General features: G+C 38.7%; 4 protein-coding genes across 8 annotated transcripts; 1 reads left to right on the top strand and 3 right to left on the bottom strand.

The window, feature by feature from the left end:
- Positions 1–63: 63 nt before the first annotated feature.
- On the bottom strand, positions 64–4,169 carry Arp2 (Actin-related protein 2). 3 transcript variants are annotated; one of them, XM_076895602.1, is made up of 8 exons: positions 3,781–4,169; positions 3,554–3,664; positions 2,885–2,902; positions 2,405–2,484; positions 2,203–2,338; positions 1,691–2,050; positions 1,329–1,607; positions 64–1,242 (listed from the first exon to the last, which is right to left on the bottom strand). In XM_076895602.1, exons 1-8 carry the CDS (start codon positions 3,826–3,828, stop codon positions 1,072–1,074), a joined length of 1,203 nt encoding a protein of 400 aa, XP_076751717.1. In that variant the 5' UTR covers positions 3,829–4,169; the 3' UTR covers positions 64–1,071. The 3 variants fall into 3 exon arrangements, with proteins under 3 accessions (XP_076751717.1, XP_076751716.1, XP_076751718.1); XM_076895601.1 differs by lacking the exon at positions 2,885–2,902 and adding an exon at positions 3,303–3,320 and having other exon boundaries at positions 3,781–4,168; XM_076895603.1 differs by lacking the exon at positions 2,885–2,902 and having other exon boundaries at positions 3,781–4,168.
- Positions 4,170–4,448: 279 nt separating this feature from the next.
- Purple (6-pyruvoyl tetrahydrobiopterin synthase purple) lies at positions 4,449–5,349 on the top strand. Of its 2 annotated transcripts, none has more exons than XM_076895272.1 (3): positions 4,449–4,549; positions 4,611–4,690; positions 4,784–5,349. In XM_076895272.1, exons 1-3 carry the CDS (start codon positions 4,485–4,487, stop codon positions 5,029–5,031), a joined length of 393 nt encoding a protein of 130 aa, XP_076751387.1. In that variant the 5' UTR covers positions 4,449–4,484; the 3' UTR covers positions 5,032–5,349. The 2 variants fall into 2 exon arrangements, with proteins under 2 accessions (XP_076751387.1, XP_076751386.1); XM_076895271.1 differs by having other exon boundaries at positions 4,745–5,349.
- Positions 5,350–5,576: 227 nt separating this feature from the next.
- On the bottom strand, positions 5,577–7,036 carry Bwa (alkaline ceramidase). 2 transcript variants are annotated; one of them, XM_076895270.1, is made up of 5 exons: positions 6,857–7,036; positions 6,552–6,683; positions 6,317–6,473; positions 6,012–6,249; positions 5,577–5,933 (listed from the first exon to the last, which is right to left on the bottom strand). In XM_076895270.1, exons 2-5 carry the CDS (start codon positions 6,642–6,644, stop codon positions 5,612–5,614), a joined length of 810 nt encoding a protein of 269 aa, XP_076751385.1. In that variant the 5' UTR covers positions 6,645–6,683; positions 6,857–7,036; the 3' UTR covers positions 5,577–5,611. The 2 variants fall into 2 exon arrangements, with proteins under 2 accessions (XP_076751385.1, XP_076751384.1); XM_076895269.1 differs by having other exon boundaries at positions 6,552–6,750; positions 6,857–7,035.
- Positions 7,037–16,493: 9,457 nt separating this feature from the next.
- LOC143423930 (UDP-glucosyltransferase 2) lies at positions 16,494–22,942 on the bottom strand. The gene is made up of 8 exons (XM_076895591.1): positions 22,505–22,942; positions 21,457–21,527; positions 21,280–21,378; positions 20,801–20,940; positions 20,130–20,443; positions 18,780–18,999; positions 16,989–17,208; positions 16,494–16,801 (listed from the first exon to the last, which is right to left on the bottom strand). The coding sequence occupies exons 1-8, from the start codon at positions 22,682–22,684 to the stop codon at positions 16,495–16,497; spliced, it is 1,551 nt and encodes a 516-aa protein (XP_076751706.1). The 5' UTR covers positions 22,685–22,942; the 3' UTR covers position 16,494.
- Positions 22,943–26,272: the final 3,330 nt, after the last annotated feature.

Raw genomic sequence — 26,272 nt, 5'->3', positions numbered from 1 at the left:
GCTATTGTTATGTTTCAATTATATATATATATGTATATAAGGTTTTTAAAGTAGTGGAAGAACTTTCATAAGAAATAAATTTATTTCTACAAATTACTTAACTAAAATTAAAAGAAAATTTTATATGTATATATATACATTATATAAAATACTTTTATATCCTGTATCCTCTATTCCCATTGAGATCTGAATTTTGATTCAGCAATTGCATTTTAAAAATGTCAGAAGAGGATATAGGAAGTATATAAATGCTTTTCTGTCTCCTTATAAACTATTGTAAATTACAATAATGGCTAAAACTCAGAATCTGTTTTTTTCATTTAAAAATCAATTCTTTAAAATTACTTTTTTAATGCTTTGTATATATGTAAGAAAAGTATTTCTAAATTTAAAAAATTTTATAACAAAAATTGTGCATGTTCCTAATCAATTTATAAAATATATATTTTCATGAATAAAAGATTTAAATTATTCTATGTACAAATTTAATTATCTAATTTTAACCATTATACTAACAAAGAACTATATCATTATACGTACAATGTATGTATAAACTGAATTTTTTAAAATAATTATAAACTAAACAGAATTGATGTATAATTACTTGCAATTTATATTATATGCCTACCGATAAAAAATTAAATTGTATTTTAATTGAACATAGAGGAAGTACTGATAATCAATGTATTTACAATGTATATCATTTATAAATATACTATATCCATCATGGCAATCATACACGTATAGAGTATACAATACTCTACAAAGTAATTGTTAGTTATTTCGAAAATGTAAATCCATTTATATTAAACTTAATGGATACCAGATTAAAAACTATACGTTAAGAGATGAATTCTAATTTGAAACAAATTAGTATTTTTTAAAGTTTATAATACCACATTATTTACCAGTTCAATTACTTTCGTTGTCTCTATGTTGAATCTATGTGCACTTGGAAATAATTTAGTACAAATCTATTTTGACTGTAAAATATAAAAACTTTACACTTTCAAATGACTTCAAATATTAAAAAATGTATTTTTCTTTTCTACATTTCAGTAACTATTTTCCTTATGATTCATAGGAGCCTAACTTTTTTAATACACTAAGACCTTTCTCTTCGTATTCTTCCCTTGTTATCCATACTGATTCACGATCCTTTGTGATTTCTGCTAATACCGCACCACCCATAAAAACCATATCTTTACGTCTCGGAGAATCTTCGATTTTTATCTTAAATTTCTGGGAAGATATTAAAAAGTAAAATAATATATCCATCACAAATGTGTAAAATAAAATAATGAATATGTAAAATAATTTCTAATTACATTTAACTTTGAGGTATCATTCTTTAATACTCTTTGGAGGTAAAGTTGTTTAATTTCTCTTTCAAGTCTAGATGGAAGCCCTGGATACATTGTACTACCACCACTTAGTACAATATGTTTATATAATTCACTTCTTATATCGATATCAGCTGCTTGAATAGTGCTAAATACTAATTCGGCAATTCCTTGAGCTTCAACATTTATTAAATGAGGCTGGAATAAAGCTTCTGGTGCTGCAAACCTCTCTCCTCCTACTTTTATCACCCTTCCATCAGGAAGCTAAAAAATGTCTATAAATTACTCACTGATATATATCAATGAGGTATATGTGTAATACTTATGTGTTGTGAAATTTTACTTACGGTATATGATTCAACTAAGACAGTTGTTTCAAGAGCTAACTTTTCTTCAGTTTCAATGTTATATCCAATGTAGCATAATTTCTCTTTTAACATTCTAACTGTTTCGAAATCAGCAGAATGATTAAATGCATAACCACGTAATAAAAGGAGTTTTATTAAATACATTGTGATATCCCGACCAGCTATGTCTAACCGTCGAGTAAGATGATGTAAAGCATATTCTTCAAATACAGGACAAATATGCGTAACTCCATCACCAGAATCTACTACAACACCACTAATCAGTCCTTGAGCATACAATGTAAGTACTGCTTGAATTGCAATGTACATTCCAGCAAAACCATATTTTTCAAACATCATCTAAAACAGTTATAATATGCTATTAGAGAAACTAAAAATATTAAACTGAAATTTTGAAGACTTTCAAATATAAGCAACACTCTTTTAAAAAAGTTATTTTAGCATTTCATGAGTATTGCAGAACAAAATTTATGATTGTAATTTTATTTTACCTCAACCATTTTTTCACGATTTGTGATAGGATTCATTGGTGGTTCGGTTAATAAAATCTTGCACTCTCTAGGATTAATATTCATTTTCTCTTTCCCAAATGTATAGTCCCATACATGACACATATCTTCCCAATTTCTAATAGGTATTTTAATAATTAAATATTTCATAATTCATGCAGATCACATATGCTTAAATACACACCTAACAATTCCATTTTGCATCGGATAACTAATCTCTAGCATTGAACGAAGTTTACTAGCTTCATCGCCAACCATTAAGTCCTGTTACAATAACACACAATAAGATAAACATGACTATGCTATGTATCATTATGCTATAAAATATGCATGTTAATACAAACTGTTAGTATTGCAATAACTTTTCAATTCATTCTAATTTCTTTATGAAAATATATTGGATGAAATATACATAAAAATGAATTTTTACAACATTACCTTTTGTTTTTTAAAGTTCATATAGCCTTATATTAAATAATGTGATACATTAAATGTTAAAATTTTTGTAACATGTAAAAATAAAAATAAGTAGAGTAACAATAGTGTCCTATTAAAAGATAAATAATATTAAATAAATCTAACAATTACTGATCCAAAAAATATATTTGGCACTTATAATCCTAATTAATGTACTTATTAGCATCAAAAAATGCAATAAACTTACAGGCATGTTAAGCACATCCTATGAGAGCAATCGTAAGGACATAAATATATTAGATAATCATAAAAAGTATTATATATAAAAACCCACACAACAATGTAAGTAGAAATTCAATCATCGCAAATATTTTACATTTTATATCTATTAGATAAGAGAATATCGAATATACTAAATTATTGCTATATAATAGATTAATTTTGATGCAAGTCATTGAAACAAAGAATACAATTTTATGATTGCCAGTTACTAAATTTTTGTCAAAGATATTACATATTCCAGTTATCTTAAAATACTATTCTTACTTTCAACATGTACAATCCACTTCGATAACAGTTAGTGAAAGTAGTTAATAAATGACAAATGCATTTTCAATCAAATTTAAACTTTGGGACACACAGTGTAATATTATAAAGTGACTTACACGGATACAATATTCTTGCTGAAAATTAAGTAAACATATTAATAAACTGTTTAGAAATGATTAGTTATGAGAATATCTCCTTATGGTTAAGATAAAACCTTTAGTTTCTTATTATACAAAGTCTGTGTTAAATTTAGTTTACAAAACCGCAAATACTGTCCATAAATTAATGCTTAACTTTTGAACAGTTAATAGGAATCGCGATAAATATTCCGCTTAAATTATTCTAGTTAGGAAATTAGGAAATATACCTTCACATCTATGTCCCCTATCTTATTGACAGCTCTGATAATAGGTCGTCCAACTATAGATGGAAATATGTGTGCTGGAAAATTTGCTCCTGCGTATCCACACTTTACGAACTGCAAAACTTTACAATTATCTTACGGCATTAACAAAAAGAAATATACAAAAGATTTGTTTATCTAAAAGACATAGAAGGAATGAGAAGAAGACACGAATAAAATCATAACCTTACCCCTGTTCCATTGTCGCAAACGATGATCTTTCTGCCTTTGCTATCCATTTCGTAAACTGATCGTATTATTTAAAATAATTTTATACTCCTTTTGGGTTAGATCGTATTACACTTTATACATTCCGCGAAATGACTAATTATTATAAGGTCTAGGGCGTTACCGGCATGACGTATCGAAAGCAACAACGACCCTCCTACGATCAGACTTCGGAATTCATATTAAAATAATAAATAGCCGATATTCGTTTTACAAGAATTGAAGTTTATCAAAATGTTAGTACTCGTCACAATACAAAATCACTTATACCACACACCGAGCGAGCTTACAAACTCACCAACTTTGACCTAAGCTCTTGTCGCAACACGCACATTTCCTTAAGCCCGATGTACAATTACTGTACTCGGATTGGTTCAGTGATATCTCTGTCATTTACGTTGATAAAAATCTTTCAATTCCGAGAGTTATTCGAATTCTAATCGAGGACGCTGTTTCCCGATACAACCGGATAATTGGACGCGGATAAATAGCATAATAATATTTATGTCTATTACGTACAGGCTCTATGTAACTGAAAAAAATTCTCGTCATCCTTGAACAATCCTTTTTTCTAACTGTATTTTCGCTTGATTATGTTCTCTTTAGATTAGCAGTATCGTAAACACATTTCACATCGAATTATATTTCGGATTGATACATATTTCTAATGGCACGCCCAATCGCTTATTTAACAAGAAAGGAAGTGATATCCAGCTGTCATCGTTTACACAAGTACTGTTAATATTGTTTATTCTTACAGAAAAATTATTTAATAACCATACACTTTTTCCAGTGAAAATTTATCTGAAGAGGAGAATAAAAAGATATATGGGAAATGCAACAACTATTGGGGACACGGTCACAATTATACAGGTAATTATTACTACATTAATGAGATTTAATTAATTTCATTACATTTCATTTTAGTTGAAGTGACTGTACGCGGACCTGTAGATTCTGCTACAGGAATGGTCATGAATATATCAGATTTGAAATTGTACATGAAAGAAGTGTTAATGGACCAATTAGACCATAAGAATTTGGATAAGGATGTGCCTCATTTTAAAACTGTTGTTTCCACTACAGAAAATGTAGCTATATTTATTTTTAATCAATTAAAAACAATTATGCCTAATCCAAATCTTTTGTTCGAAGTAAAAATCTATGAAACTGATAAAAATATCGTTGTTTATAGAGGAGAAATGGAAGATTAACTTACAGAATCTCAAAAAGTTTATTTTTATAAATGTTAAATTTGTTAAAGTTTATTATATATACGAAGAACATTAAAATGCAATAAAGATATTCCTTAAAAAAATTAGATTTAAAAAATTGATGTAGCTTCTGCTCAGATATAGATATTAAAAAAAAAAAAAGTGAATGTAAAAAGATGTATTTGTTAAGACAGTACAAGGTTTTAAACAAAAACATTATATTCACATCACATTCACTCTTTTTTTCCAATACACAAATATATTCTAACAATATAAAGTTTCATGTTTGTTGAGAGAATAGATATTTCTTTACACTATCTTAAATTACATCTCTAAAGTTATCTACTTAATTTGATAGTTATATATATTTGTATAAAAACTAGAATAACTAGAATAGTATCACAAATTTAAGAAAACAAATTTACTTCCTAAACAAGACTAATGAAGTATGTTTCCTTTATGTAAAAATACCAGTATACAGTCAAATTCTTCAAGTAAGCACAATAAATAAAATATTGTATCTTGAAATTGTTATTTGAGAAATGCACAAAGCAACCTTTATAATATTCACGTATATTAATTATATATTTGTATTAGTATCTAGTTTAATATAACTTCTAATAGTTACATACGGTATACCAAGTTCAAAGTCATCCTTTGGCCAATACTTCAATATTGGTGATTGCTGTGGTTTTTCCTCTTTTACAGAGAAATATGCAAAGAGTACAGCTGCCGTGTAACTTGCAATAAAAATAAACAAATGCCAAAGTGCATGTAAATAAGGGAAATTCAAGTTCAGCCATGTATCACAAAATAAACGATCATTCAGCCAGCAAGCAACTGCTAATAACCATACAGCACCACATCGTAAACCCAATCTATAAACCCTCATTGATTTTGTCCTTAAGAAAAGCATGCACAATGAAGTAATTAGAGATTACATCATGAAATGTTATATAGGTATGAATTAAGAATTTTACCTTTTCAATTCGACACTCAAAAATCCAAATGCAGGTATACCAAGACTCATTAAGGCGAATGCATTTATCGCGGGATGTATAAGTGATAAACCAGTTGCAATTAGGGTTGGCAATGTTGCGCATACAGCTAGAAGTTTTCTGTCATTGTGTAGAATATTTGGGAAATATCTTCTTGGAAAAAACATACAGAATCCAGCCATGTATACCCATAAAATTGCCAGCTCATCCAGTAATTGTCCTATTTTAAAATAACAATTCATTTTTACAGGTCTACTCTATGACTTATATAAGAATTTATTGCTCACCTATAAGAGACAATGTAGCATGAAAATATGCACTGCTAAGACCCACTATCATCAGTAAAAACCAGATTAAATGAATTCCAGGATTTACGAATCGTCCATAATCTCTGAAGAGGTGCATTAGAACAGGAGGAAGTAATAAAAATACTACATTACTTAGCTGTGAATAGAATTGTAAATATTTTAGTTTAGTATAATTTAGAAAAAATATATATTTTTATGATTGCAAATTACAAACCGTATTCATAAATTCTGCAATACTAGAAGAAATACTATAATTACGTTCACACCAATCAACTGGTGAACTACCAGCTTCAAATGGCTTCCACATATTGAAATATATACGAAGCAGTAGTTATATATCACTTGGCTTTTGTCAATATAAATTTTAATATAAATTTAAATACAAAAGAAATATAAATTTATTAAACTGTAATCTCTGAACAAATGTTTATAATAATTAGAGCACCGAAGTTAATTATATTCAACTATGTAAAATGCACAAAGATATACGCGATCTAAAAGCGAAATACTTGTGGATACCTTTGTACCTTTTGTATTAAAGACACATTCTGTCTTTCAGCAGTTCTTTTATACACATCGCCGATTTCTATCATGTATACAAAATACGATCATTATCTCTTATATCTTATAACACAAAGAATACCTGAAAAACATGTTATTCACACAACTAATCATTTTAGATCTATTATTGTTATAAATAGGTGCCATACGAATGACAGTTACACATATGATGATTCAGGACTACAAATGTAATGGTAGAAAGTAGGCACATGCACATACATATTCAGTGAAAATGAAACTCGTGTGTAGCGTTTGTACATATTAATTACTACACAGTCATACGTCACACCGATAGCTTTATTACTCATGGCACCATCTCTCCGAAAAATGCTCAAACTGATTGCATATCGTTATCGACAGCGAAGTAAACTAGTGAAGAACCACTAGCGCTATGTCCTAATATGTACCATAACATAACAGTGCGCACTTTTCTGAGAAAAATACGTACGAAAATTTTCCTGGAACTCGTATATTCGAGACGCGCCTTTGTAGTAAATTTTCAATTAGCTGATTTGTTTACGGTTGAAGCAGATAGCGAAATACCAAGGCCACAGAATGAAACGTAGAAGCGTAGTTGATAAACTACGTTCGAGCGGCTTCGACTTCGTTCGAACGTTTTCGCGCTCGTTCGGTCGCTTCCGGGACGTGCGGTGAGTGGCGCCGGCAGTCAGTTCGCGTCGTCCTTTGCTAGCGCTAAGACTTGTGTCGTTCACTGTATCGATATAACTTTTCGAGGTACGTTCATACGCTTGCTTATCAACTGCGTAGTATTCTGAATTATAATTCTATTATACTTTTGTTCTATTACTAACTTTATTTAATCATTGCATACTCGATTAACTATTTATTGAACATTATCATTACAAATCTGAATGTATCGTTAAATTTTCTTTTTGCCTTTCTTATTACTATCCCTTCCATTGTTCATAGTTGTCCATAGACTTTGTTTAAATTTTGAAAATGTGATTTATGATTTCGTTTATTATGAAATGTTAATACAACTAATTATACCTTTGTATATTTATTCGAATTGTTTTTTTTGTTCTGTTACAGATTTTTAGACAGTTATGTCTTCCAAACGATGGATATAATGAGTAATGAACATTATTATTATTGAAGGAGGTGTGACGTAAAGACTGTAAGAACTCGATGAGAATGTATGGTATAAATTTATATTACCTTATTAATGATCTTATGGTAACATTTTATGTATAATTGATTATGAACACATGATGTATGTAACAAGTAATGAGTTATTTGTTTAACAATCATTCTTATAAGCAATTTTGAATAATTATAGCATATAATATAGCTCGTTAATTAAGAATATTGAATATGCTTTAAATTCTGTTACCAAATAATCATAATAGATTTTTTATAGATCAATTACAAATTCTTAATGTGTTCATAAATAGTTTATAATATTTGGATATATTTTACAATGTATTCAAACTTTATAATCTATTTTATTTATATATACATATATTTTTGCATAGTTAAGTAATGTAAAAGGGAAGTAATATTTTCTTGAACAAACGCTCGATCGGAAAAAGATGAAGAATAATACGACAGTAAATTGTGTGTTGTTTTTATTTACCCCTTGTTCCCCCATGTACAATGTTTTTCTTTCAGAATATTTTGGTGACCGCGCGCAATGCGGTCGGTAGAGTCAGTGTTTGTTGCGATAATTTTAGTATTCTTTAGAGCACAGTTGCTCTAATTTTAATTACATTTTTTTTTTTATAATATTCATACGCGAAAGAGTAGAGTCAGTGTTTGCTTCGTGAATGACAATGGCAGCGTAGTCTTTTATTTATATATTTTTTATTCTTAATTTTTTTTATTAAATATATGCTGCCTCGGTACTAGAATCAAATTGCTGTCTACCCAAAGGATCTAGCTGTGCTTCAAAGGCCAAAAATGTAAGTATCTTTCGTATTCAATCACAAAATTAATTACAATAAAATAAACTAATAATCAATAACATTAATAAGAACTTCAAAAGGCTAAATTATAATAATGTGGTTTCTGTTTAAGCTTTTCAGCTATTTCTACCATGGAATAGTCTACCTCTTCTGCCCTGACGACAACGTTTATGATGTTCTCCTAGAGGTAAGCAACATTTTTTAATACTTTTTCTTAACTGATTCATTGTGTGCTAACATGAATTTTAATTCATAATGTGGCTTTCTTTAGACATTTACTATATCTTGGACGACTTCGCTGAGGCAGCAGCAGCAACAGCAGCAGTTCCTCCAAATATCAGCAGCATCTCTGATGACTTCCTCGAGACTTCAGCATCTCTGATGACTTCGTCTGAACTACTCTACGCATCATTTCCTGTGAGTCGCATGCTTTTAAGTTCCTCCGGTCACTCAATCATGTCGTAGGACGAAAGGTCCGAATCGGCACGGGTGACTGGTTGTAATTACGTAGTATTCCATTGACGAGCATAGTGACCATGGGTATATTATTATACCCATGAGTACTAACATTTATTTTGTCTGTGTTATTTATTAGATCAGGATAGGTCTTCTTGCATTCCGCGTTTTTAGTAATATTAAAGTTTAAGTGATAGATAAGTGGTTGTTTTAGTAATATTAGGAAAAAGTCGTACACTAGATATGAATATCTATAAAAGTGAAATATGCTTATCAATATTAATAAGTAATATATATTACAACTGCTTTGTCATAGCAGTGCGTAGTGGTGAAGTTGGATACCCTCCGACTTCGTTTACTAATATTTACTATTTTTCATTGACAGTATCAAATGCTTTAGCCACTTAATATTCATGTTAATAGCACATGATAGAAATTATTATCGGGTTTATATTTATTGTAAATTGAATATATAAAATATATGATAAATATATATGATAGCTATCATATATATGAAATATATTGTAAATGTATAGTATAGCTTTTGTTATAATTAAAAGGTCATTTGCTTGATTACCGAATCTATGTTATATTATATGTGCAAGAAGACATTTTGCGTCGAGTAGATTCTGAAATCAAAGCATCGAGCTTGAATATTATATTCATACTTTAGAATGATTGCTTTGATGACGAGATTACTCGAAATTAGTACATTTCTTATAAAATTAGATATCATTCCATAGTTAAATTGAATATTGTTCGAGACAATGAGAGAGGCACTTTCCAATTCCTTCTATCATTACAATGTACGGAATATAAAATAATTGATTTTAAATTTAATGTTAATTTTGAATTTAACTTTGACTTTAAATTTAATTGTAATTTAAAGTTTATCTTTAACTTTAAATTTACTTTTAATTTGAAGTTTAACTTGAATTCGAAATTTAATTTTGAATTTAAATTTAATTATTCTTATCAGTCAATAAATGAACTTTGCGTTCATCGTCGAGTAGCGAAGTGTTACCACTACAGCGTCCCAGTATTGGCCTCTATCCCGTTGCGTAAGGCCCTTGGTTATTCCAAAAGGCAGACGGGGTAGTCCGTCACCCCCACCGAGGGCATCGGTAGTGGTGGACTGCGTACTAGATTACTGCACTGGGTTCACTGCCGGCTGATTGGGCGTATCCCAATCCCTGCCTCAAGGAGAGGTCGTGCCTGGGTGTCACCGTAGGCACCTGGTCACGTTAAACATTTCGCGGACGTGAAAATACGTCAACTGGTACTGGTGGCTGTAGTAGTAACCTCTTGTGAGTTTGCTTTGCCTGTTTTTAAGATCACATGGGGAGAGGGTACGCTTCGAAGGAAGGGTTACATCCCAAAGGATGTCGATCATATTTGAGAGTGAAGAATCCTTCACTTTTTTCGCGTCGCGCGGCGCCTTTAACTCTATTCCATACATTATAATGTTATAATGAATTGTCAAGCTTCTTTCCCATTTCTCGATCAGTATTTAATAATTGGTAGTTAGTTACTCCACTGCACAGAGCATTTCTAGTTTTGTGTACGGTTAGTTTGATAGTCGTCGCTATAGCGTCCCAGTACGGGCGCCCTGCCCCGTCCGTAAGGCCCTCGGCTATTCCGAAGGGCAGACGGGGGAGCCCGCCACCCTCACCAAGGGTATTGGTAGCTGCGGATCTCGCTTAGGGGTTCGTGGCGCGCTAATTGTGCGTATCTCAATTCCTGCCTCAAGGGAGGCCGTGTCTGGAATGTTACTCGATGACATTTTGGTCACGTTAACTATTTTCGCGGACGCGAAAATGCGTTAACCACGCTGGTGGCTGTAGCGGCATTGTTCAAACTCTGTGCAGCGTAATAACTATCAATGATTAACTTTTCACAAAGCGCTAATCAGTATATTTAGATCAGGATTTTCAGGTTTAACCCCTTCCGTGTTCATTGCCAGAACCCCATTCACGTGCCCAGGTGCTACTTGGGTGGGGAAAAGGCGATGGGCACGATGATTGTATAATAACTAATCATGTGTGTTTTTTCGCGGCTGACGTGCTAGTGTATCGTGCACGACGTATCTTTCACGTTGTGTGTGTGTGTGGTTAGGCCGTGGAAGTGCGTCGTTTCCATAGAAACAGTTTACTATTACGTACAAATGGTACTAGATTTGTTTTTGATCACGGTAATGGTACCAATGTCAATAATATCCTTGTCGCTAATATAACTTCTGTGTTTTAAGAAAAATACAGATCATTCAATGTTTCAAATTTCACATTAAATATTAAAATGTAGATAAAAACGCTTTGCTCGCGTAGTACGCAATGATCGCTAGTTTTCGTCAGTCGATTACAGCAGTGGTACGTACCCTTAGAGTGTGCGAGGTTGTATGCCAAGCTCGGGTGTCGGAGGCGTCCCGGGGCGTTCTCTCTAGTGTAGGATTTTTGCGCCCGAGTGTTTGAATGAGAAATTTCCGGGGGTTGAATGAATGTGTTGGTGCGACTCTTTTGCCATTTCAAATATAGGGCTAGGTAGGTAGGTAGTTTACTTCTGGTATGTTTGTTTGTTAGTAATAAGTAGGTAGGGCCGGGCAGGTTGACCACAGTCACCGATCGGGCAGGCGCGTTTCTCGCGTGGTTCAACCTGTTTCAGGGAATTAGATTTGAAGGATCGACGGTATAGCTGGCGCAAACGGGGGTTGCCGTTCGCCACTGGCTTTACTCGATCGATCTTTCGAATCGACCCGCGGTCGCGGTCGCGATTTGACGAAACGAACGTATTTTTTTGCTCGAGGTTTAGCACGTTTGCACAGACAATGATTTCTCAAATCATTGTTTGTCTGCGTGCGTTGAGAACTTTCGCGATTTACATTTTTATTTCATCTTTATATGTTATTCTTTGGTTTGCGCTGAGGAAATCTCGAGCTTAGATGTAAGTTTCAGGATACTGGGTTTCACGCCCGAAGAAAGAAGAGGCTATATGCCGAAGAGGCCCGGAGAAGAGGGCAACTACTAATGACTATGCTTTTGGAAGTAACTCTCTGAATGCAAAGTCATTCTTTGTCACTATGCTCGTATTTGTGTAGTAGTAGATTCTAGCCAGCGGAATGCTGGCCCACCGAATACAGGGCGAATCGCGGTTTCGATTGTAGTGTTGCGAATGATTAATTACGGTTCCAATTAGAGTTGCGAGTAAATCCAAATCGCGATTTTTTTAGCGTTGCGATTAACACCAGGTCGCGGTTTTTATTAGAGTTGCGTATTAATTAATATATCGTGTTTTGAATTAGAGTTGCGCAAAAATGATAATCGTGATTGCTATTTTAGTGTTGCGAATCATGAGATCGCGATTGTTTGCTCAATTTATAATTATTGTTTGCTGATATTTGTTTCGCGAACAGATTAAATTTAATTTGCTATTTTAATGTGTACTAACAGTCTGCAATTAGTTTTATAGTGTTACGATTTACACACATCGCGTGTAATTGCATCCTCTTATTTTCTGTAGAAGGAATAGTTGAGTCTATCAGTAGAAAATACCCGAATGATTGCGGTTTTCCGATAGTGTTGCGATTAATAAAAGCCCAAATTTTCCACTGATACGGTGGAAACATCACCCTGTGCATATCAGGGTGATATTACATCTACAAATTGTTCTACTTGCGCTGCTGAAATGTAAGTTTGCATAGAGTCACCACAGTAGCCAAAGGGCTACATTGCACCGTGGTGACATTGCACCTATGCTGATGACTGTTTTAAAATCTCTTTAATTAGTGTTGCGTACTTAAGTTATGGGTGTATAAATTAGCGTTGCGGATTAAGAAAAGCACTGGCTGCTCGCGCATTGCTCTTTTATGACACACCCCGCGATTAGATTTCAGATTTTCTTTATTTAATATTTACTGAATTAGTGTTGCGAATTGTGAAGAGCACCACAGTATGGCTGCTATTGATTGATTTTGAGGTATTCTTTGTTTCACGTATATAATAATAAATTGATGATACGTAAAGAGAGAATACTTCATTCGCGATATTCAATAATAATAATAATAATAATGAGAGACGATGGATTGCATTTATTTCTTCAATTCTCTACTTCATACCTCTGCTGATCGAGCGTTTGTTATAAAATATTATAGAATAATTTAGTTATTTTCTACGAACAGACACCCCCTGGTTTTTACAACTTTTCATTTAACATTGATTTTGTGATTGATATTTAAACATTCAATTTTGTGTTTTGTGTACCAGAATATATAAGCATTAAAAATCGCAAATTATACTAGAATACAGTTATCTGTACTTTTAGAAAAGTATTATTACATTAGTGATACTTTACATTCGAAATGATTCTTTTCAAGTGAATCAAAGTCAAAATAATTTAACATTAAGTAATAAGAAAGAAGATGGAATAGAATGTACATTTTTTATTTTGTTACACCAATGTACATTATGACCAAGTACATTGGTTTTATTACGTGTTACATACATCATTTGCTTCATGCTATTTCTATAAAATGATGATTCTGTATGTCTAATATATGTATATTGTTTGTTTGTCAAATTTTTGTAAACTATTACTAATCCATTGTATAAGTTTTTGTTGTAGCTTACAGTTTTACTGAATACTGGTAATGCTATGAAGATGGTATGATCATACATATGTATTACGAGTAAAGAAGGGTGGTCTACAAAAATGATATACGAAGAAGAGGTATAAATATTATAAAATCATATTTATATTGTTTCTATATAAATGTTATGTATATTTTCAATTACATTTATGCTTTTCTATGTTCACGTGTATGTATGTGTGTTTCTGTTCTTGGATGTATATTTTGTGAAATTTATTAACTCGTTTGTTACTGTTTTACCTGTTGTACATTTCTATTTCAGATATTGCAGCGTTTCCTGTCCTATTTATTATTTTATTGTCTCTTTTTTGATATATTTCTTCTGTAATCTATTAACCTGTGTTATGGTTTTACATGTTGTACATTTCTGTTCTAGATATTGCAGTGTCTCCAGTTTTATTTTAGGTGTTCCAGTGTTTCCAGTTTTGTTTCAGGTGTTCCAGTGTTTCCAGTGTTGTTTTAGGTGTTCCAGTATTTCCAGTGCTTTCAATTCTATCGCCTTTTGTCGTCACTTATATGTTGTCTCGCATCTTGCAAATTCGATCGCCTCTGTTCATCTGTGCAAAATCTTTTATTATATTCTTTCTTTGTTGCTTCAGAGCTTCTTATCTGTCGTTTGCTTTTTCAAATACTTCGAGTTCACGAATACAAAGTACTTCATGTACTGTGTTCTCTTCGATCGTTGTATACGTAGGGTGGAACATTTTCAGACCTATTGTTAGGTAGGAATCACTTCTTTTAAGGTGATATATATTCCTAGTTAGGTTGATTGGTTTGAAATTAAATCAGATATTGGCTAGGCAGGGTATTTGTGCTTTCTTCCATTTGTAACAATTCTTTCTCGCGACAATTCTTTCTGAAACTTCTTCCATTGTGCGTTTGCATAAGGATCAAACATCGAACTTGTTGCAAATGTACATTGAAAGGAGGTTTTATTTAATAATATTTTGTATAAAAGGAGGGTGGATGGGACGCGGTTAGGGTGGGTCTCCATTCGCAGCAACCTCCACGTGGTGAGACCCGGGTTCTATTTATTTAATAGATAATTATTAATTGCATCATATAGTGATATAATTAAAAATTATTGAGTAAATAATTAGAAGCCAATGGCTGCCATAGGTTCTTTTTATTTAAATTGATTTACAATAGTTTTAGTACTTTTCCGAGAGATGGTACTAGTGCTTCAGTAGTTTACTTCGCTGTCGATAACGCTGTGCGACCAGTTTGAACACATTTTGCAGAGATGGCGCCACGGGTTCTAGAGTAGGGTCGGTATTATCTGTCTCACTCTTTCCTATAGTTTTCTTATATATTTTTCTCTCTCTTACCTCTAAAGCGGGAGATATAATTTATCCTACTCCTTTTATGCATTTCATACTCGCTTGAGCATTCTTATTTTCTGCTGCATGAAATCATTTCAGGCAGTTTCTTTTTTCTTTATTCTCTGGAAATTTCGTCTTCGATTGTCACGCAGTGAGGCATATAATGGAGGGTGGATGGAATTGGGGTTGTAGGGATGGGTCCCTGCGTAATCACCTCCATGGGGTAGACCTGGGCCCTTGGTAACGTCTTCGAGAGATTGTCCTTTCGAAAATGTTATCAAGCTAAGGACTACGCACGTAGACTTAAGTACAATTGTAAACTTAACACTAGAACTACCCAATTAGTCAATATGGTTCGTAACTTCTTGTAACGATAGAGATTAATTACTTAGATTGATTTCATTGATTCGTTTTTAAGAATTTTGCATAATTTATGATTTTGTGAAATGTTCATTTCCTATTTTTGTTACATTCATTAATGTAATCGTTCTCAGTTTCCCTTCGTGGCCAATTTTTTAGAAGTAGTCGAGTCATTTGTAATTAAGTAAAAATTTTCCAAGTCCTCTTCAGGGCTCTGAAACTTTGTTGGATTGCGAATAGTGTAACAAGATAAGTTATAGTTTAAGTTAGGATAAGTTTTGTTCTCGACGTGGGATCACCGTGAGATGGTCGAAGGTTTTTACTTTCCTCCTTTTCTTTTATTCGCACGTTCTACTATTATTGTCGATGATCATCGAAGGGAACTTTATGGTATTCTTTACTTTATCAGTGTTTCTGACATCGTTTTGTTTACTGTGTTTTCGCCTTCGGGATAATCGTTGTTTTCGAACTTGTTCATTGCGTAGAATGAATGAATTGTGTCATTATTTCTCTTGCTGTCGTGCTCAGAAGTATTGATTTCTCTTCTTTCGTTGTCGGTATAGTGCGAAATGCAGACCGCGCAAAATATAAAATTCATATTTCGTCAATGGGATCATTGAAGGTATAAATGGCGAAGCTTCGCGCCAAGTCGGCATGGGATGATGAAATTTTGATAAAAATTAAGGGTACAAATACTTTCAGCAATTGCTCACCGTCGATATTACAGTTGAAGGTTCTTCTATGCTGATAAGACTATTTCCACACTTATTCTTTAGTGATACTACGTACTAACAACAGATAACGCAAGATATTTTCTGCGAACGATTTTATATAACATATAATAAAGGAGAAAATTGATCAACTATTTAAATAACTCTCTGAAAAATTGGACAACTACTCTGATTTTGATTTCGCAAAAAACTTGAATCGATTCTTCGCATAAACGATAGAAGATCGTTCTATGATGGTTCTCAAATTGTTAAGAATCAAGTAAGCGCAGAATGGTATGACAATTAAGGGTATGATAAGGACTACTATCGTCCCATAGTAATCGATTAATGATATGTCGTGGCCATGATAACGTAAATGTTTCGATTTCGAAAATTTGATTACGTGCTCCACATGCCAAACAGCGCGATCCATTGGTTTCACTAGCTCATCCTTTACGATCTCCGACATGATCTTGATATTGTTGTAATACCTGAAAAAAATTACACAATATCCATTAGGATACTAAATGCATCTATACGTACCGCTAACAAGCTGGAACAGTTACTTAGACGAGTAGCATTTCTATGAACAAACATAATCCGATATTCCTGCTGTTATCATTAGAAAAGCGTGGCTCGTACGAGTTCCCAAATATCGTTCCGCGATGGTCTACTCACGTTTTATTGTCTACAACGTCTGTTAGAGTCCGCACGATAGATTCCTCCGTGATGGTATCGATGTTCAATGTAAGTCCGATGCCTGCATCGAGGATTTTACGTGCATTGAAAAGTTGATCCCCGAAAAAGGGAATGGCGACTACCGGCACAGAATAGTGCACCGCCTCTTGCAACGACTGCAATCCGCCCTGCATCACGTAGGCCATCACTTTCGGATGTGCTGCATATAAAAGTAACGTTAGTATCGTGGATCGGGTCGAAGTAAAGAAACACCCTTATGGATTATCCGCCTTCGGGTATATTACAAGCTTTATTTAGGAAAATATTACAAGCTTTAAACCGTAGCTGGAGAGTGGATAGAGAAAGAGAGGAGAAATATTTCTTTTAACAATCGAGATTAAAGTGGTGGATCGAATTGAGAAAAAAGGAAATGTATAAATTCTCAAGTTTCCGAGAAAAAGAAACGATTAAATGGTAAAAGATTGCTCGTTAGCCGTTCGCGTTCGACGAAGGAGCGATCGAACGTTGAACGTCGTCGACGATCAGCTCGTCGAAATGTTCTAATGTCGACGGGAAAGTTTCATTGAAATCCGACGCGTTGAATTCCGGAATTACGAAAGCCGTAATAGGCAATTGAATTGAAATTCTCATTATTTGCATGGCGTCCTCCGGTTACATTTCGTATTCCCACCTTTAATACGTTCCGCGGAGGTGAGCGTAACCTGTCTGTCAATGTGTACGAAAGTTTGCGCTTGCTTGCATTTGCATCGAGTCCGGGCGTTACCGCGAACGATGCCGAGTTGTTTGTCAGAATTTCCCGGGAGAATTTCGCCGCGGTGTCACCAGTTATCTTTTCGTTTTCGCTATGAATCGTCCGCGTCCTCCTTACCCCGAGCCAACGAGGCCATGGTCGTTTAGTTTTTCCTCGATCGGACCTCTGGGCTTCCAGAAACCATTGCCAATCGTCAAACTCGTGATAACGAGACCGCACGAATATTGTTGCCGCCCTCCCTTCCGTTTCTTTCCAGCGATCCGTTCTCATTTTCGTCAACGTTCATGAATTTTCATTCGAGACGTGTATTTCGCGCGGCAGTGCACGGTTTTTACGTTCGATCTTTTAAAAATGAGCGTGGACGCGATCGTTACAGAGCACTTGGCTGAGCGTGAAAATTAACATCCCCTCGAAATGAAAGGACCAGCGAAGTCGACGGGAACTTCGTTAAGTATCCGCGCAAGCCTCTGCCAGGGGGTTGAATCTTGTTTAACGAACGGACCGTCGCGACGAGTTTTGACGAGTTGTGTATGGAAATCAAACGGAAGTGCGATAATTAACGAACAGACACGTACTTAACGGGGCGAGAACAATTATGCGACAGAATTATTATAATTAAAAAGGAAAGAGCGAAGAAGAGGGGAATGGACGCTGAAAAACAAATTTCCCAGACACGCGACGTGTGTTATTCTCCCCGCACCCTCGGTTACGCGTCTAGAAGAATCAATGGAAGCACTGTAGTCATCCGGTACAATGCACCTTTCATCGTTTTATCAGGGAATAATTTCAGTAAAAGACGTGATTAATTCGCGCGACGATTAATGGCGGTCGTTTCTGTTCCGTTCTATCGACGCCAGCAAGGTCTCTCTCGTCGTTCGAGTAACGATCTCGCGCGGGGCACGTGGACGATGTCCAGTAGCAAGGGCATAAAACGATCGTATCCCGAAGCGGTCAATCTAAGCTCCGCTCAAAGGAGTCAGTTCGCGAAGGACGATCAGCTTAGCCTCCGGTAACCTTACCAAGGACCGCTTGCTGGGGCGCCCACTTCACAAATTTGATGTTGGCTGCACGAATTCCCGTGTCTCCGTTGTGTTTCCATAGAACTCTTTGCTTGAGCGAGCCAAGCGCGTTGCACAATGCCGTCAAAGGACCCGCCGGCAACTGATGAGTTTGCAGATTCGAGCCTAGGGAGAAGTAGATCGCCCCGTGTTCCGCTTTGTCTAGGAATTCTTGGATGTCCTGCGATTAAAAACTCACGGTCATTCTGGATTTTTGTTAAAATGCACGAGATCGTCTATCAGGATGTTGGAATGAAAATTTCGCTTAATTTCGATGGACAAGGGTTGCTATCATCCAGAGTCGCTCTTTTCATGAAAATGAAAATCGTAATACTATTCTTGTAGCGAACGCATGCATTCGCGTCAATAATAATTCAGTCTGCCAGTCATAGAAACATAAAAATGGATTCAATTGTTTCCTTCGACCCTAGAATCGGTACAAGTATTCATACGGTTAACCATCCCTTGCGAAACGGTGGCGCGCACGTCTCACGTGGAGTCCAAGGCATTGTTGTATTAATTGCATCGATCCGTAGAACTCCCTCGTAGAGCGAACGTGCACGTGTCTAACGATCACGTTCTGCATTCGAATGTTTTACAGTTAATTCCACGTGACACTAACGCGATCGGGGTTTCGAGGATACCGCGTCACGAAAAACGTGCCCCGTTCCACGGATCGTTCCAACAGGTCGCTCGGTGGACGTAATCGACGATCCAGATTTTTCTTTGTCAGCCAACGCGAAACGAGGGTTGCGGAAACACTTTTCGAAAAATATTCTCCTCGACGGGGGTGGAGTGCGAAGGGGGTGGGATAAATGGTACAACGAGCGACGGTAAATAGCAATGACCTTTACTCTCGCGTCGCAATACCGAGCCGTAGGTAAACTTTCCCCTGTACTCGGTTACCTGGGAGAGTGCTCGCGTATTTTCCCCCGGAGAAATCATTCTCCCTGCCCGCTCGGCACAGAGTTTTACCCGTTGCCACGGTAAAACTGCGCGAAATAACGCCGCGCGTCCCGCCAGGAATAATAGCGGTAATCGTTGACTGAATTTAAGTTACATCGTCGCATCGTTCGCTAGTCAGTCGCTAGTGGATTAGCTGCTAGCATCGAAAAATTGGGGAACTTTAAAAACTTTGGATTCGTTCGTCTATCGAATAATCACCAGTTTCCGGGTTTGTTCCGTGCGTCGAAAGTTTCTTCGGATCGGTTTTTCCGAGTTGGACGATACCAAACTTGTTGGACGACGCGAATGGTACGCGCGTACGATTGAATAGCGCTAGTAATTAAGGGTCGAGGGTGCAATCGGTACCTCGGGCAACGTTTCGCTTCTCTCAGCGATTTGCAGGCTGTGAACCTCGATCACATTCGGCAGCAGCGGTTTCGGATACCCGAACACGTGATTGTTCCCTAATATCACCAGGCTGAAGTTTCTGTCGACGTCCTGGACCGAGACGCCGGGCGTCCACTTGTTAGCGATCTGCTGCGCCCTCGGTAAATGCCAGTATCTGTAGTATATCCTGGTCCAAATCGTATAGACAACGTTCCAGATACGTTCGTTCAGGTTCATTTTATTGGTGAAAGGGTAGGCCATGTCAGGGTTCAGCATGGGGTCGTCCGGGTTCCCTGAAAGTGGTACGATCAATGTATAATTTGGCGTGGTCGCGTGTCTTTGTCCCCTTATTCCTTATCCGATGCGAAATCGGTACAGGTTAAAGCACTATCGAGGCAATCCGTCCTTCTCTACGATGTCTGATTGCTCGCACTTTCTACTTTATCGACAATTTACGTCAATTTCCGGGTTTCCGGGAACGACATTCCGGCCCCCCACGGAGGGGGCGAGACACGAACGCAGTAGAAAAAGAGGCCGCGAACGGAGCGTGGTCAGACCGTGGCAACCCGTGCTAGGGTTCACCCTCTCGGCAGCCGCTCGTTTTCTTTTCGGTTCGCAATTTTCGAACGGTCGCAGCGTGTCACGCTTACCAACGGAGTCCATGACGTACGGCAGGTTCCCGACGCTGAGGAATCCGATTAGAACAGGCGAGTTGTAATGCTTCACGAGGGCGTAATAACACTGGTACCATAACTGTTCCATAATCACGGCGTCGAAGCTTTTGTTCCTCCTGGAAGAAAAAAAAAAGGAAATACCGGTACCAGCTGCGCCGCGAGATTGCCCTTTGACAGACGAAGTTGCAACGCGTTGCGAAATTACAGACGATTCCTTTAGCCGGGCGTGTTCTCTTTCTTCTCTTCCCTTTGGCTTTAAACGCGCGTACGCGAAAGGCAAGGCAACGCGATGCCAGTAATTCCAAACGACTCGCGAGACAGAAAATTGCCCCGGCGCACTTCCCCCTCGGCCATTCCGCGTTCAACGGCCATTTACGAAACGAACGTATTTTTCTTTTCCCGTGCACTAGCTGCGTTGCCACCGTCGTCTTAAACGGAATGAATATTCGCATTACGAAATTAGCTGCTCGATCGCCGGGCTGAAGAGTTGCTCCTCGCACAGTTCGTTCGCTCCTCGCATGTTCTCGCGCAGTATGGCGAACGGTCCCACGTGCCTGCGGTAGGATCGATAATTTAACGGAACCGAACGTTTTACAGAGATTCCGCGGGCGAATCCCGCGGAGGGAACCTACCTCAGACCCGTGCAGTCTTTCTTTCGATAGGAGAACGACAAATCGACGTCCTCGTAGTTCTTGATCGGCTTCTGAAAGATTACGTTGGCGGTCATAAATTCCGTCCACGGGGAATCGAGACTTCTCTCCTATTCGCGCACCAGTCGAGGATCCTCGTTCCCGTGCTCGTACTCGCGATTTACATGCACGGGCGTATTCGTAAGTTCCGCGTAGGGAGAAAAAAAAGGAAGAAGGCAGACGATGGAGGCAGAGCGGGTATCGGGTCACAAAGAGACGCGTTTAACGAGAAGAAACGTTAGCGAGGGTAAATTGAAGCCGAAAGAAGTTTGCGTAACTTTGAACCGGAGTTTATGGAGGAGGGTAAGGGCGAGGGAGGCGAAAAAGATCCAAGGGGCCAGGGGAGGAAACAGCGCGAGTGAAGCGGGACAAGAAGAGAAAGAGAAGTAAAAATGAACTGCCGGGTGAACGTGGGAAGAAGGCACGAGTGGTACGCGTGGTTCGAAGTGGAGCAGGGAGTCAAACATCTATCTGAAATATCTCTCTCGAACTTTTTCCCGACCGGTCTACGCGATATTATTGAATTATTAAGCCATCGTTATAACCTTGTTAGAAGTATTTTCGCGCCTTTCTTTTCTCCCCCTCTCCCTCTCTATCTTTCCCTTTTCTTTATTTTTACAAACTTTTCAAATACGCTGATAAATGACGGAAGTTCTAATGTAATTGTATCGCGTATATAAGTCGCCATAGTTCACGGGTAATGGTTAAAAGAGTTCCTAACTCGATAAAATTTCCACGTTCTACGAAACGGTAAGCGGGGACGAGGAAAGCGGGTAGGTGGAAAATATAGAAACGAAAAGGGAAACTGGATCGATTGTCGTTGTTCGACGACGCTCGACGAAATCGTCGTGGAACCGCGTCGAGGACTCGTCGAAAAATCATCGAAAATCGCGTGTAGAGAGCATGCGAAGTGTGCGAACGCGTATAGATAGGGACGGGACGAACAGAGACAGAGGGTGAAAGGGGTGGAGGGTGGAAAAATCACACTTACCTTTGACGGAATGGTTGATATCACGGTGACGGTGTGTCCACGGGCCGCCAAAGCTTTCATCAATGCTTGAAAGGGTTGCTGGTGGCTGTAGCTCGCGCTGGGACAGATTCCGAGGATGTTGAATCCAACGCCGAGCGAGAATTGACGGAGGAGTAAAAGCACCAGCGGCAGAGACACCATCTTCCACCCCCGTTGAAGCACACTGCACTTCGAGAGACGCTCGAGAGTCCGCGGGAAATAGTCTTTCAATTTTTTAAACGGGAATCGAGCTTGCCGTATGTCACGACCCTTCGACGGAATTTCTAGAAAGGATTCACTGCCAGGACTGGGGACAATCTGACCGTGAACAATTCACGGCATGTTTCACGATCGGTTTGGCTGAGACTACGATGAATAAATGAGTCCCTTGTACATACGTCGACCGTTGGTTTCTCTCGTTACTCGTCAGTGAAATAAATGCCAAGCCTCGTCTCGTTAGTGGCAGATATTATACATCGCGCGAAGCATAAAGGCCTCATTCAGTAGCCGAGAGGAATTCCACCGAATCTATTCCCTTATCTCTTTAACGCCTGGCGAAACGCGCTTTTCTGACGGTCATCGTACATTATACATAGTGCTCCTCCATCATATATCTCCATACGAGATGGAAGGGAAGCCCAATGGACTCTATCTATCCATTTTTTCCCTCTCAATCGTTACAACATAATCTCGTGGCTATGAACCTGAGTTCGAAGAACATTCGGACACCAATTCGAAATGATGAGCTAGACGGGAAGGCAATAATAAAGGAAGATCGTGTCTGGGGGTGGAGACGAATGGCCGTGAGTCGCGCCATTAGCTTCGATGCACGCTTCTGCCGCGGCGTCAAGCGGGGGATGGCTCGGTTCAGCGTAGGGGATGATGCGGTCGCTGGGGCCCGAAGAGAAATTGGCTCGTCGTCTCTAAAGAAAAGTCCCCGCCGAGAATAATGTCCGGCGTTGCTCGCGAAAACTGTGCTGCTTTTTCTTTCCCCGTTCGCCCTCGCCCGGCTGACAATATCACGCGAATTAATACGTAACGCGGCGCGGTGATGTAACGCGCGTTCAGCGCAGTCGTCGAGCGATTGCGCCGCGTCGCAGCTTCGTTCTCGTAACCCCCTCCGGCGAAGGAAAGGGGGAACGAACGAGAGAACGGATCCATCGGCCCGCGAGGGCATCGCGTAATCGTTAATTAAAAACTTAGAACGTTTACGTCATTACCCGTTGCAGAGATAAACGTTTCGGCTGGGAGACAAAAGATTTTTGCACCGCCGACGTAACTGCGGGCTTAAACGCTGGCGCATTACTTAGGGTCGTAATAACACCGAGACACGAGGGGGAGAGAGAGAGAGAGAGAAAGAGAGGTCCTCGTTAATTCGAGATATCGCAGCGCTACGTACCGTCGTTTTACGGTGCATCGTTTGTGCCGGCTGAAAAAGTCGTGACGAACTTGTCCTTTTAATCGGTCCATCGTTTCACCGGCCCGGCAATTCCTGCCGAGATAATCGTCTTTATCGTTAATCCCGAGACATTTGCGAGGCCTTGTAAGTATCTTGTCGCGAGCACCCGTTGGAACAGTTTCCTCGTTAGTACCGTTGACAAAATGCTCCTTCCACCGATCGTTTCATCGATTTGGCTATCCCAGAGGAACTGCCGGTGTTAGGGGTTCACGAGCGTTGACAAGTTAGATATTCGTGAGCACGTAATAAGCCGCGTTTCTACTTTAAAGAGCCCGGCCGGCGGGGGTGCGCCGGATGGATCGGATGATTCGCATCGCGTGTCAGAATCAGACGCGTCTGATAAGGGTCGAAAGCGGTTGCTGTCGGTTAAGGGAGTTCATCTTGAAACTCGACAACCAGTCAGAAACGAACGGCTTGACGGTGAACACGGGACAGAGTTTAATAAAAGAGTTCCAACGCGCGCGTCGAAATCTCTTTTCCGATCAATTCTCCACACTTAACGCTTGTACACTGCTGCGGGTATCATCCGCGAACGTTCGCGTTCCTATGAAAGTGTCGCGGATAGTCTGGGATTATCCACTGACTCTGTTCTTGAGAAGTCCCTTGTCTTTCGTCGGGTTAGGAAGCAAGAGAGAGTGTGCAAGGGCAAAGTTGCACGTTCCATCCTGTCCGTGAACAATGTCCTTAGACAAGACGGCTTTGCAAGAATCCCAGAGACGACGGACACGCGGTGCTCGAGTACATTTTGCGCAAGTTATCGCGATCGCGGGAACGATTTATTTTTCGAGAAGGCAAATATGGTTGGTTAGAGTGTAGCCGTTGATATTATCGACGTTTGCTGATATTAATTTATTCGACGCCCGCGGAACGATAAATGACAGCGCGACAGGAGGGTGGGTGGTGAGGTTGGGGGAGAATTTGCCGGACATAAGCGATCGATCAGTCTGAAACACTTGGAATATCTGTCATCCGTAGTTTAAATTGCTCTCTGAATAATCCAACGTATCCTGGATTGGAATATGTGACAGAGGACAGAGTTGAAAGAGGAGGAGGGAGAGAGAGCGTGAGCTTAGAAGGACATCCCGTTGGATGGAACTCTCTCTGGACGTCGGAGGGAGCGCGATGAGACGAGGGCAAGATAACTCGTGTGACCCCTCTTGTCAAGCCGCAACACGAGCCACGGTTTAATACAATGCCGTCGAGAATGGCGGTAAGAGAGAAACGGAGGCTTAACGGCGAGAAAGAGGGCTGGCAGGGGAACGAGCGTCGGGACGAAGAGAGAAAGTTCAGCCCCCGACAGCAAAATGCTGCGTGTGTCACTAAGTAAGCGTCTAGATTTGCTCGTCTTTCTCTACCTCCTAGAAAAGCCAGTAGACTGGCAGAGGATGTGTCAGCTTCAGCTGTGTACGTTTTGCGAGAACCCACCCCCGGCTTCTCACCGTCTCTCTCGGTCCTGTACCACGGATTCCCTGCACCACCCGCCCCCTGTACCTTCTATCGCGCTGTTCGCTCCCTCCGAAAGGTGTCTACCGTCTCTTTGTCTCTTGTACTCAGTTTCTGCCGTACGATTGTGCGGCGCCCACTTGCGGATCTCTTGCTCTATAATCCCCCACCCCGTTCTCTCCCCCGTCTCGTCTCTTCCAGACGACTTCCAGCAGGGTTGAAAGGGGGAAAGACAGAGAAGCGGTTTTTGCCACCGCGCTTATGCAACCGAAATTTCAGATATCCGCGGTTAACTTCGGCAAACCGAGCAGACCAAGCCCTTGAAGAAACCCGCGCTCGCCCTGTCAGATATTTCGTTACGCCTTTCTTGCACCAGGGACAACCCCCGCGTGGTACTTGTTACCCCTTGTAAGCTGTTCGCAGAAGGGATTAGCGTCGCGTGGACGTCGCGATCGTATTTTCACGGTGTCGTGTTTTTCCTTCTCGCTCGTCACCCGTCCCTCCCACCTCAGAGCGGAATGTAAAAGTTTTGTTTCTGGTTTTTGAAATCAGAAATTTCAACGTAATACGTAGTGCACTCGCGGAAAAAGGAGGTTAACGCGACGTGAAATAAGCTCGCTCGAAACTTTCCCCGGTTCTCTTTTTCGTCAATTTTTTCTTTCCCCGAGTCAACCCAAGCCAAGAGAAGGATCCTCGAGGTTGGCTAGAATTTGATCGATATACGTGTGTGTACGTCCATTAAACTGGAGGAGCCCCGCGTCGCGTCGAGGCGCGCGGTACAGGCCGTTTCGTCGTTTCGCTCATTAACAAGCGTGCTCGGTGACGCGAATCATTCCATTCGCTGAGAC

This window comes from Xylocopa sonorina, chromosome 5, assembly GCF_050948175.1.
Source record: "Xylocopa sonorina isolate GNS202 chromosome 5, iyXylSono1_principal, whole genome shotgun sequence".
Taxonomy (NCBI): Eukaryota; Metazoa; Arthropoda; class Insecta; order Hymenoptera; family Apidae; genus Xylocopa; species Xylocopa sonorina.
The sequence above is the reverse complement of the archived record's forward strand: the minus strand, read 5'-3'. Positions and strand labels throughout refer to the sequence as shown.

What these genes read in the sequence shown, in the direction of transcription:
- Arp2 (XM_076895602.1), bottom strand. Translation starts at nt 3,828, where the DNA reads ATGGATAGCAAAGGCAGAAAGATCATCGTTTGCGACAATGGAACAGGG. An exon ending in TTTGCGACAATGGAACAGGG is followed by an intron (nt 3,665 to 3,780) that starts GTAAGGTTATGA and finishes AAAGTTTTGCAG; the next exon opens with TTCGTAAAGTGTGGATACGC. An exon ending in ATGCAAAATGGAATTGTTAG is followed by an intron (nt 2,339 to 2,404) that starts GTGTGTATTTAA and finishes AATACCTATTAG; the next exon opens with AAATTGGGAAGATATGTGTC.
- Purple (XM_076895271.1), top strand. Translation starts at nt 4,485, where the DNA reads ATGGCACGCCCAATCGCTTATTTAACAAGAAAGGAAGTGATATCCAGC. An exon ending in AGCTGTCATCGTTTACACAA is followed by an intron (nt 4,550 to 4,610) that starts GTACTGTTAATA and finishes CACTTTTTCCAG; the next exon opens with TGAAAATTTATCTGAAGAGG. An exon ending in ACACGGTCACAATTATACAG is followed by an intron (nt 4,691 to 4,744) that starts GTAATTATTACT and finishes ATTTCATTTTAG; the next exon opens with TTGAAGTGACTGTACGCGGA.
- Bwa (XM_076895270.1), bottom strand. Translation starts at nt 6,644, where the DNA reads ATGTGGAAGCCATTTGAAGCTGGTAGTTCACCAGTTGATTGGTGTGAA. An exon ending in TTGCAGAATTTATGAATACG is followed by an intron (nt 6,474 to 6,551) that starts GTTTGTAATTTG and finishes TTCTATTCACAG; the next exon opens with CTAAGTAATGTAGTATTTTT. An exon ending in TTGAGTGTCGAATTGAAAAG is followed by an intron (nt 5,934 to 6,011) that starts GTAAAATTCTTA and finishes GCTTTTCTTAAG; the next exon opens with GACAAAATCAATGAGGGTTT.
- LOC143423930 (XM_076895591.1), bottom strand. Translation starts at nt 22,684, where the DNA reads ATGGTGTCTCTGCCGCTGGTGCTTTTACTCCTCCGTCAATTCTCGCTC. An exon ending in GCGATCGAGCAGCTAATTTC is followed by an intron (nt 20,941 to 21,279) that starts GTAATGCGAATA and finishes TTTTTCTTCCAG; the next exon opens with GAGGAACAAAAGCTTCGACG. An exon ending in GACGTTGTAGACAATAAAAC is followed by an intron (nt 16,802 to 16,988) that starts GTGAGTAGACCA and finishes AATTTTTTTCAG; the next exon opens with GTATTACAACAATATCAAGA.